Raw genomic sequence first — 13,524 nt, forward strand, 5'->3', positions numbered from 1 at the left:
TCGGGCATCTATACCGGATGCCTCCTGGACGCCTTCCTCGGGAGGTGTTCCAGGCACGTCCCACCGGGAGGAGGCCCAGGGGACGGCCCAGGACACGCTGGAGGGACTATGTCTCTCGGCTGGCCTGGGAACGCCTTGGGCTCCCCCTGGAGGAACTGGAGGAGGTGTCTGGAGAGAGGGACGTCTGGGCGTCTCTGCTGAGTCTGCTGCCCCCGCGACCCGGTCCTGGATAAGCGGAAGACGACGAACGAACGAACGAACGATATTTTAGATTCATTGCACACTAACTGAAATATTTCAGGTCTTTTATTGTCTTAATACGGATGATTTTGGCATACAGCTCATGAAAACCCAAAATTCCTATCTCACAAAATTAGCATATCATTAAAAGGGTCTCTAATCGAGCTATGAACCTAATCATCTGAATCAACGAGTTAACTCTAAACACCTGCAAAAGATTCCTGAGGCCTTTAAAACTCCCAGCCTGGTTCATCACTCAAAACCCCAATCATGGGTAAGACTGCCGACCTGACTGCTGTCCAGAAGGCCACTATTGACACCCTCAAGCAAGAGGGTAAGACACAGAAAGACATTTCTGAACGAATAGGCTGTTCCCAGAGTGCTGTATCAAGGCACCTCAGTGGGAAGTCTGTGGGAAGGAAAAAGTGTGGCAGAAAACGCTGCACAACGAGAAGAGGTGACCAGACCCTGAGGAAGATTGTGGAGAAGGGCCGATTCCAGACCTTGGGGGACCTGCGGAAGCAGTGGACTGAGTCTGGAGTAGAAACATCCAGAGCCACCGTGCACAGGCGTGTGCAGGAAATGGGCTACAGGTGCCGCATTCCCCAGGTCAAGCCACTTTTGAACCAGAAACAGCAGCAGAAGCGCCTGACCTGGGCTACAGAGAAGCAGCACTGGACTGTTGCTCAGTGGTCCAAAGTACTTTTTTCAGATGAAAGCAAATTCTGCATGTCATTCGGAAATCAAGGTGCCAGAGTCTGGAGGAAGACTGGGGAGAAGGAAATGCCAAAATGCCAGAAGTCCAGTGTCAAGTACCCACAGTCAGTGATGGTCTGGGGTGCCGTGTCAGCTGCTGGTGTTGGTCCACTGTGTTTTATCAAGGGCAGGGTCAATGCAGCTAGCTATCAGGAGATTTTGGAGCACTTCATGCTTCCATCTGCTGAAAAGCTTTATGGAGATGAAGATTTCATTTTTCAGCACGACCTGGCACCTGCTCACAGTGCCAAAACCACTGGTAAATGGTTTACTGACCATGGTATCACTGTGCTCAATTGGCCTGCCAACTCTCCTGACCTGAACCCCATAGAGAATCTGTGGGATATTGTGAAGAGAACGTTGAGAGACTCAAGACCCAACACTCTGGATGAGCTAAAGGCCGCTATCGAAGCATCCTGGGCCTCCATAAGACCTCAGCAGTGCCACAGGCTGATTGCCTCCATGCCACGCCGCATGGAAGCAGTCATTTCTGCCAAAGGATTCCCGACCAAGTATTGAGTGCATAACTGTACATGATTATTTGAAGGTTGACGTTTTTTGTATTAAAAACACTTTTTAATACTTTTCAGACAGAGGCCTATTTGTTGTTTTCGTATTTGCAGCCTTTTTCATTTTGTTTCTATTTTCTCTAAATGCAGCATTTTTCTGCTGCATTTGATTTTTGTGTTTGTGTGTTTTGGAGTTTACATCATTTAAGTGTATGCAGCGTGTTTTCGCCGTTTGCAGCGCGTTTTCACTTTTCGGCCACTGTAGTTTGCAATCAGCTACACCCGGGGTGTCAAGTCAAGTTTATTCATATAGCGCTTTTCAACAACAGGCCGTTGTTGCACACCTTTTATCTCAAGGATAAAGTACTCAACGGGCTGCAAAAACAAAATTTATTTATTTTTAACTAAAAACAAAAACAATTATTTATTAATTTTCAACAGTGCACCATAAACTGAGCATTACATGTTTTAATTAAACAAATGAGTCAGGTTTCTTTAGGAAATAAATGTGCAAATCATTGTAGATCTAAAACTTAGAAGAGGATTTGCATCCAGTTTCAAGTCGATTGCTTCCTATTTTCCTTGTCTATAATATTTATTCTATTCATAGGAATTAGAACATTATTTGGGCAACTATTTCTTTTAAAAACAGTTGATGTTAAAGGGCAAAAGAAGACAAACATGTAGAAGCAGAAGGCATTGCAGTCTGAGGCCACACATCAGTTCAAAAAGCTATAAATGGTCATCGTTTCACTGACGAAAGTCTAAAAACAACTTGGAGGATGCGGGCATCGATCCCGCTACCTCTCGCATGCTAAGCGAGCGCTCTACCATTTGAGCTAATCCCCCGTACCAGAAGTTTCGCTTCCGTGACGTCACGATCCTCGTGTAAACCGTCCCTCGGAAAGCTTTCTATATTTTTGGAAGATGTATATTAAAATGATGACTGTTGCCGCAAGGTGAGTTACACAATTGTGGAAAATGACATGGCTGCATACATTCGGACAACGAACTGTGGAGCTGAAACTGTACGAATAAATAAAATAAAATAAGTGTATTTTCACACGTTTTTATGAGGTCGGTAAATGGTGTCTGACATTTCAGCATAAAAAATGCGCTATCCACTGTACGCAACACTTAAAAACATATATAAATAAATAAGTATTTTAGGCATGTTTAAATTTGTCTACAAATAATCCATTAATTCAACTAAAACGTTTTGAGTTTTTTTTTGGTTGACATTCCGAAAAAAAAAAAAAAAAAAACACAAAAAAGTGTTTCCTCCTTCGAGCCGGATTCGAACCAGCGACCTAAGGATTGCTATGAATAACGCCTACAGTCCTCCGCTCTACCAACTGAGCTATCGAAGGGGTTGAATACGAATTTCCAACGTTCAGTCACAGCACTGAAACACAACACGGGTGGCGAAAAACGCCGTTTAATTGATTATAGATCAATGAAGCATTTGATTACTTTTAAAACTAGATCCGCCTCTCGTGTTGCAGAAACAGCCTTTAAGATTTAGAAGTTTTAGATGAATTTGAAACAAGATTCAGTTCGAAGTCTTTATTATAAAGGATTTTCATCACAAATTAAGACTGTTTGCTGCCATATTCATACGATTGAAGCTGGGGAACAATCGTCTGTATAAGATGGGGAAGATGTGAGGGGGAGAAGGGGGGGGGGGGGGGAGGGGGAGGGGGAGAAGGGGGGGGGGGGGGGGAGAGAGCCGGGTTCGATCCCACCAAAAGGACATGCGTTCTAAAGCACCTTTTTTTTGTTAACTTTTTTGGCCACAAATAAAGCATAATATGGTTGCTTATTGTGCATTGTAGACCGTTTTAAAGTATTTTAAGCTACAATTTAGTGCTTCATAAGTGCTATCATAGAGCTGTAAACTGCTAAAACAATGTAATCTAAATGTGATTTCTATTTTACACTCAATTAGTTAACCTGGCAGGAGACAGATTGTTCTGTAAATAACATTAACTCTTGCGTGTATATCAAAAAGAGTAACTAAAGCCCACTTGGGCACAAGGATCTTAGCTTTATAAAAAATTCTGCATTGAGGACCCAGTATTATCAAATGGGAAATTTGAGCATAAAGCACAGTAAATCTTATGCCAGGTTAATTTAAGTTGTCAAAGTAGTTTTGACACCAGAACAGCAGGTGCATGACCTTCAGATAAACCCTTTGTTCTAAGTTTTATGACCAGTCTACTTAAGGTTGTTGACACTTCATTAGTTTGAAGTACAAGACTTTCAAGGTGTAATGGGCCCCAATGAATGTGCATTTATTGCACATGGATATCTCAATTTATTCATGATGTAGAGTATACTGCAACCTATTAGCATGTATGGACCTACTGAATATATAGTTGTTTTCCCTTTAATATGGTTACCTTCACATAAGCATGCTAGAGCACATTACAGTCACTATCAGCAAATATCTAAACAAAGAGGTCAATAAGCTGAGTAATTTTCATTTGTTATTATTTATTTAAAAACGTGTTATGTATACACACACACACATCCTTTATATAAATGAATATGTATACACACACACACATCCTTTATATAAATGAACATATATACACACACTAACATTGTATATATAAATGAACATATATACACATACACACATCCTTTATATAAATGAACATATATACACACACTAACATCATATATTTAAATGAACATATATACACACATTAACATCGTATATATAAATGAACATATATACACACACTAACATCATATATTTAAATGAACATATATACACACACACACAATAAAATTAGTGTGAAAAAGTACCCAATTGTACTCCCTTATTTTCTCATTCTTCTGAGCCACTGCTCTTTGGTCAGTGTCTCCCTGTTTGGGCAGTAAATCCTGCCTTTGTATTGGCTATGGCCAGTTTCTGTGGTGCGTGGCTCACCGCATTTAGTGCATCTGTTGGATGTGACTGTCCTTGTGTATTTGCGCTTTTCTTTTTGGGTTGTCTCTTGGGTTTGGGTAAGGCCTGTAGGTGTTTTAGAATATGGTGGGCATATGATGTTTGGTGTAGTGGGGGGTGGCAGCAGAAGCTGTGGCAAATTGTTGCCTGCTGCAGTGGTAGATGGCATGTGGAGTGGCATATAAAAAACTGTTGGCTGAGATGCAGGGGGTTTTGGCTGAATGGTTTTCAGCTCAGCTCTGTCTCTGATAGTGAGTTTTGTTTTTGCCTGGCCAGTGGTGTCAGGTGGCAGGTTGTAAGTGTGTTCATGTTTGTGTGGTGTGAGTTGAGTGGGCCTAGCATTTACTGGGAGCAGTGGTTCACTGGCAATGGGCCGTTCCTGAGGCAGTACCAGCCCTTGCATCAGAATGGCAACATCTTGTGCTTTAAATCTTTTGTTATGCCACTGTATTAAGGTGGTCTGGTTTACAGTGACAAGTTGCAGGGTTGTGTCTTTCATAATAATGCCATTGTTCAAAATTAGCTGTCGAATGTTTTTGTAATCATTTAGAATTTGTGACCACCTAGAAAAAGTTTGGTGTCCAATTTTTTTGGGGCTACTATGAATGTTGCACAACCTGATAAAGATCATTTCAATAAGTCGGCTGCAATCTGGCCATTGAGCAGCAGAACCAGAAGAACCAAGTACACACCTTTTTGTGCTTTCAACTCCTGCATAAACAGCCTTCTTTTTGGGTGACCTAAATCGACCAGTGAGCAGTCGTTCCTGATGTCGTGCAGCATACAAAATCCGGTCTTTATCATTTTGCTCCAATTTATGCCAAAGACCCACAATGGTGTTGGCCTGCTGGTTGGTAAGAGTTAGGCCTTTTTCCTTTCGTAGTTCCACCAAGTACTCCGCAAGCACATCAACACGATCCATTCCTGCCCTACTGTGTTCATCCACGGCCTATGGAGAAATATTGCATTAAGTTTTAAATATCTCAAAAAGCTGAAACATCCTTAATTTTTAAAGCACACTGATATTTAACTTACAACTTGCTCTGAAGATGTAGTTTGCCCAGGTAACCCCGACGAAACAGTGGACTGGACCACAGCGGAGGACGCAGGCTGGAGCCCCGGCAGGTGAGGGGACTGGACCACAGCAGTGTTCTCAGGCTGGAATGGGTTCTTCAGACAGAGAAAAGGCCAAATCAAATGTAGAATAAAATTATGATTCAAACATAGAGACAATATTAAAGAAAAATGTTTAACTGCATTTACTCCTGAACTCTGCTCTTCCACTGGCCGTTGTCGTTTGGGAGCCGGTAATGGAGGAGCAAGAAAAAAGGTCTCTGCACTTTGAGGCTGTGGTGGAGAGATGTTGTGAAGCGAACCACCTGCTGGCACTGGATCCGCACAAGAATGGGCTGCTGTACTTGTACAAGCACGTGTTGCATTCGTCTGAAAATACAAGGTCAAAAGAACACTTTGATAAAATTGGAATTTCTTAGGATTTAGAATAGTAATAATAATGATAATAATAATAAATATATTTCAGTACTCACATGAGTTTTTCGTGCAACATTTATATTTGGCTTTGCATTCTCCACATGCCTGCCACCAAATCTGGACCTTTCAAACTTTAGAAAGGTATAAATATGACAATTGTGACTCAAAACAGGACTAAAACAGACTTTAAAACAGGAGCAATCATATTTACTGAAGAAAGGGTGAGTTTTGGCCTTTTTGCCAGAGTTCCAGGTGTGCTGTAACCTGTGGGGTATTTGACTGGAGTAGCAGTCTGGAGCTGAAATATGACACAAATACAGGTTATTGCCATTATGAATTCTCATTCACATAAAGCAATAACATTCACCTACCATTATGGAACTACTTTGACTGTTAGTTGATTGGGCTGCACTGCTTGTAGGTCTAGATGAGGCTGTAGGCACCTGTTGCAGAACATATATTTAGAACAATGTATATAAACAGGAGCATTCCCAAAACCTTTGAGAAAGAGAGAGATAATAGCCAAAATCATCAGTGATTTAAAGGAAGCAGAATACTACTGCTCAATACTATGTTAATACTATAATTAAGGAAAGCAGGGAAGGGGATCTCATCTGTACAGTGCTTTTCACAAGACATCCCAAAGTGCTTCACCAGGGTGAAGGGATTTTATTCATTCACTGAGTGGTGGTTGTAAGCATGTAGCCACAGTTGTCCTTAGAGGTGGAGTGACAGAAACACGGTTGCAAAGGCATGCGCCAATGGACCCTCCAATCACCAACAACCACTCACACACTTCATTCATAATGAAGAATCAATAAGTACCCATTTCATGCAAATGATGTGACCGATTAAGAGGTTTTTGTTTTGTTTTTTATTATATTAGTGATGAAGTTAGTTTAAACCTTATGACCTTCTTTTACCTGCTAATCCTTTCCCTCTGCTGTGGAACAGACCTGTTGCCAGAGCAGCTCAGAAATAAACAACAAAAAGTCCAAGAATGCATTATGAGAAAGAAATGCATCTTTACACTGTATGCATAGTGCATCAACTGTAGTTAAAAAAAGGCCCAAATTTGGCTTACCTTAGGAAGATGAAACCCACACAAACACCCTTGTGGCTGGGAGAAAAGTGTCCGCTGGCCTCTCAGCAGTAGTGGGCACTTCTCTATCTGTAAACAGAGCACAAGATGAACTTGACTACGTCTAAATATACAGTCGGTCTTAAAACATAATTTGTCGTTTTATGCTCATACATGCGTGATGTACAATATGTCAACCATTTGTAAATTAGATTAAAAATAAAATGTATTCTTTGGATTATTTTCTAACATACCTTCTGATACAGAGTGTACCACTTCTGTTGCCTTGGGGCAGGTCGGTTACCTGCATCTGATGGCCAGACACCAGTGGAAGCAAAAGACCTCAGTCTAGAGAACCATTCGTTATCATCCATAGCCTTGTGGCTTTTGGAGTTTTGTTTAGACATTTTCTGTAATGAGAGATAAGCAATTTTATTCATATTGCATTTACATAAACTCATCACAGCAAGTACCCAAAAGGGTGGATTACAAAGACATGTATGCAACACAATATAAAACACCTATTCATACTAACAGCCAGGGCTTGATATCAGCACTGAAATAAAATAAAAATAAACACATATCCTTTTAGATTTTATGGTGTTTCCCTATAAAATAAATAATTTAATTTTTACTCTTGGATAAACATGGTAGCAACACATGCTAAGTTGTATTTGTTGAGATGGTAAAGCATTACATTTGTTTTAGATTGCATTAATATGAACCTGACAGATTGTCAACTGGACTGCTTTAGCCAACTACGGACAACTTTAGCGGCAACAAACAGGCTAATTATATCGTATATAATAAAAATAACAGAATATTCAACAATGCATGCAAAAGTCTTACCCAAACCGACGACAGAACACCAACAATGAGCTCTGGTCATCAAGTTGCCGGTACCGGGTAGGCGGGACATTTAAGATTCTGCTCCCCCCAGCGATTGGCCGCCCAAAAGATCGAAGCGTTCCAGTGATTGGCTAACACAAAGATTGATTTCGCCCTGCGATTGGCCGTCCAAATATTGACCAGTCTCGGTGATAGGCTATTCAATTATTGACCAGGTCATCTGATTAGCGAGTGAAAGATTGAATCCGAATGGCTATTGGTCACCATATATCGAAGGGGTTGAATGCGAATTTCCAACGTTCAGTCACAGCACTGAAACACAACACGGGTGACGAAAAACGCCGTTTAATTGATTATAGATCAATGAAGCATTTGATTACTTTTAAAACTAGATCCGCCTCTCGTGTTGCAGAAACAGCCTTTAAGATTTAGAAGTTTTAGATGAATTTGAAACAAGATTCAGTTCGAAGTCTTTATTATAAAGGATTTTCATCACAAATTAAGACTGTTTGCTGCCATATTCATACGATTGAAGCTGGGGAACAATCGTCTGTATAAGATGGGGAAGATGTGAGGGGGAGAAGGGGGGGGGGGGGGGGGGAGGGGGAGGGGGAGAAGGGGGGGGGGGGGGAGAGAGCCGGGTTCGATCCCACCAAAAGGACTTGCGTTCTAAAGCACCTTTTTTTTGTTAACTTTTTTGGCCACAAATAAAGCATAATATGGTTGCTTATTGTGCATTGTAGACCGTTTTAAAGTATTTTAAGCTACAATTTAGTGCTTCATAAGTGCTATCATAGAGCTGTAAACTGCTAAAACAATGTAATCTAAATGTGATTTCTATTTTACACTCAATTAGTTAACCTGGCAGGAGACAGATTGTTCTGTAAATAACATTAACTCTTGCGTGTATATCAAAAAGAGTAACTAAAGCCCACTTGGGCACAAGGATCTTAGCTTTATAAAAAATTCTGCATTGAGGACCCAGTATTATCAAATGGGAAATTTGAGCATAAAGCACAGTAAATCTTATGCCAGGTTAATTTAAGTTGTCAAAGTAGTTTTGACACCAGAACAGCAGGTGCATGACCTTCAGATAAACCCTTTGTTCTAAGTTTTATGACCAGTCTACTTAAGGTTGTTGACACTTCATTAGTTTGAAGTACAAGACTTTCAAGGTGTAATGGGCCCCAATGAATGTGCATTTATTGCACATGGATATCTCAATTTATTCATGATGTAGAGTATACTGCAACCTATTAGCATGTATGGACCTACTGAATATATAGTTGTTTTCCCTTTAATATGGTTACCTTCACATAAGCATGCTAGAGCACATTACAGTCACTATCAGCAAATATCTAAACAAAGAGGTCAATAAGCTGAGTAATTTTCATTTGTTATTATTTATTTAAAAACGTGTTATGTATACACACACACACATCCTTTATATAAATGAATATGTATACACACACACACATCCTTTATATAAATGAACATGTATACACACATTAACATTGTATATATAAATGAACATATATACACATACACACATCCTTTATATAAATGAACATATATACACACACTAACATCATATATTTAAATGAACATATATACACACATTAACATCGTATATATAAATGAACATATATACACACACTAACATCATATATTTAAATGAACATATATACACACACACACACAATAAAATTAGTGTGAAAAAGTACCCAATTGTACTCCCTTATTTTCTCATTCTTCTGAGCCACTGCTCTTTGGTCAGTGTCTCCCTGTTTGGGCAGTAAATCCTGCCTTTGTATTGGCTATGGCCAGTTTCTGTGGTGCGTGGCTCACCGCATTTAGTGCATCTGTTGGATGTGACTGTCCTTGTGTATTTGCGCTTTTCTTTTTGGGTTGTCTCTTGGGTTTGGGTAAGGCCTGTAGGTGTTTTAGAATATGGTGGGCATATGATGTTTGGTGTAGTGGGGGGTGGCAGCAGAAGCCGTGGCAAATTGTTGCCTGCTGCAGTGGTAGATGGCATGTGGAGTGGCATATAAAAAACTGTTGGGTGAGATGCAGGGGGTTTTGGCTGAATGGTTTTCAGCTCAGCTCTGTCTCTGATAGTGAGTTTTGTTTTTGCCTGGCCAGTGGTGTCAGGTGGCAGGTTGTAAGTGTGTTCATGTTTGTGTGGTGTGAGTTGAGTGGGCCTAGCATTTACTGGGAGCAGTGGTTCACTGGCAATGGGCCGTTCCTGAGGCAGTACCAGCCCTTGCATCAGAATGGCAACATCTTGTGCTTTAAATCTTTTGTTATGCCACTGTATTAAGGTGGTCTGGTTTACAGTGACAAGTTGCAGGGTTGTGTCTTTCATAATAATGCCATTGTTCAAAATTAGCTGTCGAATGTTTTTGTAATCATTTAGAATTTGTGACCACCTAGAAAAAGTTTGGTGTCCAATTTTTTTGGGGCTACTATGAATGTTGCACAACCTGATAAAGATCATTTCAATAAGTCGGCTGCAATCTGGCCATTGAGCAGCAGAACCAGAAGAACCAAGTACACACCTTTTTGTGCTTTCAACTCCTGCATAAACAGCCTTCTTTTTGGGTGACCTAAATCGACCAGTGAGCAGTCGTTCCTGATGTCGTGCAGCATACAAAATCCGGTCTTTATCATTTTGCTCCAATTTATGCCAAAGACCCACAATGGTGTTGGCCTGCTGGTTGGTAAGAGTTAGGCCTTTTTCCTTTCGTAGTTCCACCAAGTACTCCGCAAGCACATCAACACGATCCATTCCTGCCCTACTGTGTTCATCCACGGCCTATGGAGAAATATTGCATTAAGTTTTAAATATCTCAAAAAGCTGAAACATCCTTAATTTTTAAAGCACACTGATATTTAACTTACAACTTGCTCTGAAGATGTAGTTTGCCCAGGTAACCCCGACGAAACAGTGGACTGGACCACAGCGGAGGACGCAGGCTGGAGCCCCGGCAGGTGAGGGGACTGGACCACAGCAGTGTTCTCAGGCTGGAATGGGTTCTTCAGACAGAGAAAAGGCCAAATCAAATGTAGAATAAAATTATGATTCAAACATAGAGACAATATTAAAGAAAAATGTTTAACTGCATTTACTCCTGAACTCTGCTCTTCCACTGGCCGTTGTCGTTTGGGAGCCGGTAATGGAGGAGCAAGAAAAAAGGTCTCTGCACTTTGAGGCTGTGGTGGAGAGATGTTGTGAAGCGAACCACCTGCTGGCACTGGATCCGCACAAGAATGGGCTGCTGTACTTGTACAAGCACGTGTTGCATTCGTCTGAAAATACAAGGTCAAAAGAACACTTTGATAAAATTGGAATTTCTTAGGATTTAGAATAGTAATAATAATGATAATAATAATAAATATATTTCAGTACTCACATGAGTTTTTCGTGCAACATTTATATTTGGCTTTGCATTCTCCACATGCCTGCCACCAAATCTGGACCTTTCAAACTTTAGAAAGGTATAAATATGACAATTGTGACTCAAAACAGGACTAAAACAGACTTTAAAACAGGAGCAATCATATTTACTGAAGATAGGGTGAGTTTTGGCCTTTTTGCCAGAGTTCCAGGTGTGCTGTAACCTGTGGGGTATTTGACTGGAGTAGCAGTCTGGAGCTGAAATATGACACAAATACAGGTTATTGCCATTATGAATTCTCATTCACATAAAGCAATAACATTCACCTACCATTATGGAACTACTTTGACTGCTAGTTGATTGGGCTGCACTGCTTGTAGGTCTAGATGAGGCTGTAGGCACCTGTTGCAGAACATATATTTAGAACAATGTATATAAACAGGAGCATTCCCAAAACCTTTGAGAAAGAGAGAGATAATAGCCAAAATCATCAGTGATTTAAAGGAAGCAGAATACTACTGCTCAATACTATGTTAATACTATAATTAAGGAAAGCAGGGAAGGGGATCTCATCTGTACAGTGCTTTTCACAAGACATCCCAAAGTGCTTCACCAGGGTGAAGGGATTTTATTCATTCACTGAGTGGTGGTTGTAAGCATGTAGCCACAGTTGTCCTTAGAGGTGGAGTGACAGAAACACGGTTGCAAAGGCATGCGCCAATGGACCCTCCAATCACCAACAACCACTCACACACTTCATTCATAATGAAGAATCAATAAGTACCCATTTCATGCAAATGATGTGACCGATTAAGAGGTTTTTGTTTTGTTTTTTATTATATTAGTGATGAAGTTAGTTTAAACCTTATGACCTTCTTTTACCTGCTAATCCTTTCCCTCTGCTGTGGAACAGACCTGTTGCCAGAGCAGCTCAGAAATAAACAACAAAAAGTCCAAGAATGCATTATGAGAAAGAAATGCATCTTTACACTGTATGCATAGTGCATCAACTGTAGTTAAAAAAAGGCCCAAATTTGGCTTACCTTAGGAAGATGAAACCCACACAAACACCCTTGTGGCTGGGAGAAAAGTGTCCGCTGGCCTCTCAGCAGTAGTGGGCACTTCTCTATCTGTAAACAGAGCACAAGATGAACTTGACTACGTCTAAATATACAGTCGGTCTTAAAACATAATTTGTCGTTTTATGCTCATACATGCGTGATGTACAATATGTCAACCATTTGTAAATTAGATTAAAAATAAAATGTATTCTTTGGATTATTTTCTAACATACCTTCTGATACAGAGTGTACCACTTCTGTTGCCTTGGGGCAGGTCGGTTACCTGCATCTGATGGCCAGACACCAGTGGAAGCAAAAGACCTCAGTCTAGAGAACCATTCGTTATCATCCATAGCCTTGTGGCTTTTGGAGTTTTGTTTAGACATTTTCTGTAATGAGAGATAAGCAATTTTATTCATATTGCATTTACATAAACTCATCACAGCAAGTACCCAAAAGGGTGGATTACAAAGACATGTATGCAACACAATATAAAACACCTATTCATACTAACAGCCAGGGCTTGATATCAGCACTGAAATAAAATAAAAATAAACACATATCCTTTTAGATTTTATGGTGTTTCCCTATAAAATAAATAATTTAATTTTTACTCTTGGATAAACATGGTAGCAACACATGCTAAGTTGTATTTGTTGAGATGGTAAAGCATTACATTTGTTTTAGATTGCATTAATATGAACCTGACAGATTGTCAACTGGACTGCTTTAGCCAACTACGGACAACTTTAGCGGCAACAAACAGGCTAATTATATCGTATATAATAAAAATAACAGAATATTCAACAATGCATGCAAAAGTCTTACCCAAACCGACGACAGAACACCAACAATGAGCTCTGGTCATCAAGTTGCCGGTACCGGGTAGGCGGGACATTTAAGATTCTGCTCCCCCCAGCGATTGGCCGCCCAAAAGATCGAAGCGTTCCAGTGATTGGCTAACACAAAGATTGATTTCGCCCTGCGATTGGCCGTCCAAATATTGACCAGTCTCGGTGATAGGCTATTCAATTATTGACCAGGTCATCTGATTAGCGAGTGAAAGATTGAATCCGAATGGCTATTGGTCACCATATATCGAAGGGGTTGAATGCGAATTTCCAACGTTCAGTCACAGCACTGAAACACAACACGGGTGACGAAAAACGCCGTTTAATTGATT

General features: G+C 40.4%; 3 protein-coding genes and 2 non-coding genes across 12 annotated transcripts in view; 1 reads left to right on the top strand and 4 right to left on the bottom strand.

Moving 5' to 3' along the window:
- The window catches only part of LOC124882568, a 76,180-nt gene that overhangs the window by 21,174 nt on the left and 41,482 nt on the right, over positions 1-13,524 (top strand). The gene's annotated exons all lie outside the window — the stretch shown is intronic.
- Positions 2,282-2,354, bottom strand: trnaa-agc. The gene has a single exon. It is a non-coding gene; the product is annotated as a tRNA-Ala (tRNA).
- On the bottom strand, positions 2,788-2,875 carry trnay-gua. The gene is given in 2 exon segments: positions 2,788-2,823; positions 2,839-2,875. It is a non-coding gene; the product is annotated as a tRNA-Tyr (tRNA).
- Positions 4,272-8,397, bottom strand: LOC124882562. Of its 5 annotated transcripts, XM_047389016.1 has the most exons (10): positions 7,883-8,394; positions 7,288-7,443; positions 7,037-7,123; positions 6,876-6,908; positions 6,324-6,395; positions 6,164-6,250; positions 6,009-6,083; positions 5,716-5,904; positions 5,497-5,631; positions 4,273-5,410 (listed from the first exon to the last, which is right to left on the bottom strand). In XM_047389016.1, exons 5-10 carry the CDS (start codon positions 6,324-6,326, stop codon positions 4,334-4,336), a joined length of 1,566 nt encoding a protein of 521 aa, XP_047244972.1. In that variant the 5' UTR covers positions 6,327-6,395; positions 6,876-6,908; positions 7,037-7,123; positions 7,288-7,443; positions 7,883-8,394; the 3' UTR covers positions 4,273-4,333. The 5 variants fall into 5 exon arrangements, with proteins under 5 accessions (XP_047244970.1, XP_047244971.1, XP_047244968.1 ...); XM_047389014.1 differs by lacking the exon at positions 6,876-6,908 and having other exon boundaries at positions 4,272-5,410; positions 7,883-8,397; XM_047389015.1 differs by having other exon boundaries at positions 4,272-5,410; positions 6,164-6,395.
- Positions 9,490-13,441, bottom strand: LOC124882564. Of its 3 annotated transcripts, XM_047389020.1 has the most exons (9): positions 13,170-13,441; positions 12,575-12,730; positions 12,324-12,410; positions 11,611-11,682; positions 11,451-11,537; positions 11,296-11,370; positions 11,003-11,191; positions 10,784-10,918; positions 9,493-10,697 (listed from the first exon to the last, which is right to left on the bottom strand). In XM_047389020.1, the coding sequence occupies exons 2-9, from the start codon at positions 12,725-12,727 to the stop codon at positions 9,621-9,623; spliced, it is 1,875 nt and encodes a 624-aa protein (XP_047244976.1). In that variant the 5' UTR covers positions 12,728-12,730; positions 13,170-13,441; the 3' UTR covers positions 9,493-9,620. The 3 variants fall into 3 exon arrangements, with proteins under 3 accessions (XP_047244973.1, XP_047244976.1, XP_047244975.1); XM_047389017.1 differs by lacking the exon at positions 13,170-13,441 and having other exon boundaries at positions 9,490-10,697; positions 12,575-12,796; XM_047389019.1 differs by lacking the exon at positions 13,170-13,441 and having other exon boundaries at positions 9,495-10,697; positions 11,012-11,191; positions 12,575-12,796.

The sequence above is a fragment of the Girardinichthys multiradiatus genome, chromosome 15 (assembly GCF_021462225.1).
Source record: "Girardinichthys multiradiatus isolate DD_20200921_A chromosome 15, DD_fGirMul_XY1, whole genome shotgun sequence".
Taxonomy (NCBI): Eukaryota; Metazoa; Chordata; class Actinopteri; order Cyprinodontiformes; family Goodeidae; genus Girardinichthys; species Girardinichthys multiradiatus.

What these genes read in the sequence shown, in the direction of transcription:
- LOC124882562 (XM_047389012.1), bottom strand. Translation starts at nt 7,494, where the DNA reads ATGAGTTTATGTAAATGCAATATGAATAAAATTGCTTATCTCTCATTA. An exon ending in CAAAACTCACCCTTTCTTCA is followed by an intron (nt 6,084 to 6,163) that starts GTAAATATGATT and finishes ACCTTTCTAAAG; the next exon opens with TTTGAAAGGTCCAGATTTGG. An exon ending in ATGTTGCACGAAAAACTCAT is followed by an intron (nt 5,905 to 6,008) that starts GTGAGTACTGAA and finishes TTGTATTTTCAG; the next exon opens with ACGAATGCAACACGTGCTTG.
- LOC124882564 (XM_047389017.1), bottom strand. Translation starts at nt 12,781, where the DNA reads ATGAGTTTATGTAAATGCAATATGAATAAAATTGCTTATCTCTCATTA. An exon ending in GGTACACTCTGTATCAGAAG is followed by an intron (nt 12,411 to 12,574) that starts GTATGTTAGAAA and finishes CTCTGTTTACAG; the next exon opens with ATAGAGAAGTGCCCACTACT. An exon ending in AGAGTTCAGGAGTAAATGCA is followed by an intron (nt 10,919 to 11,002) that starts GTTAAACATTTT and finishes CTCTGTCTGAAG; the next exon opens with AACCCATTCCAGCCTGAGAA.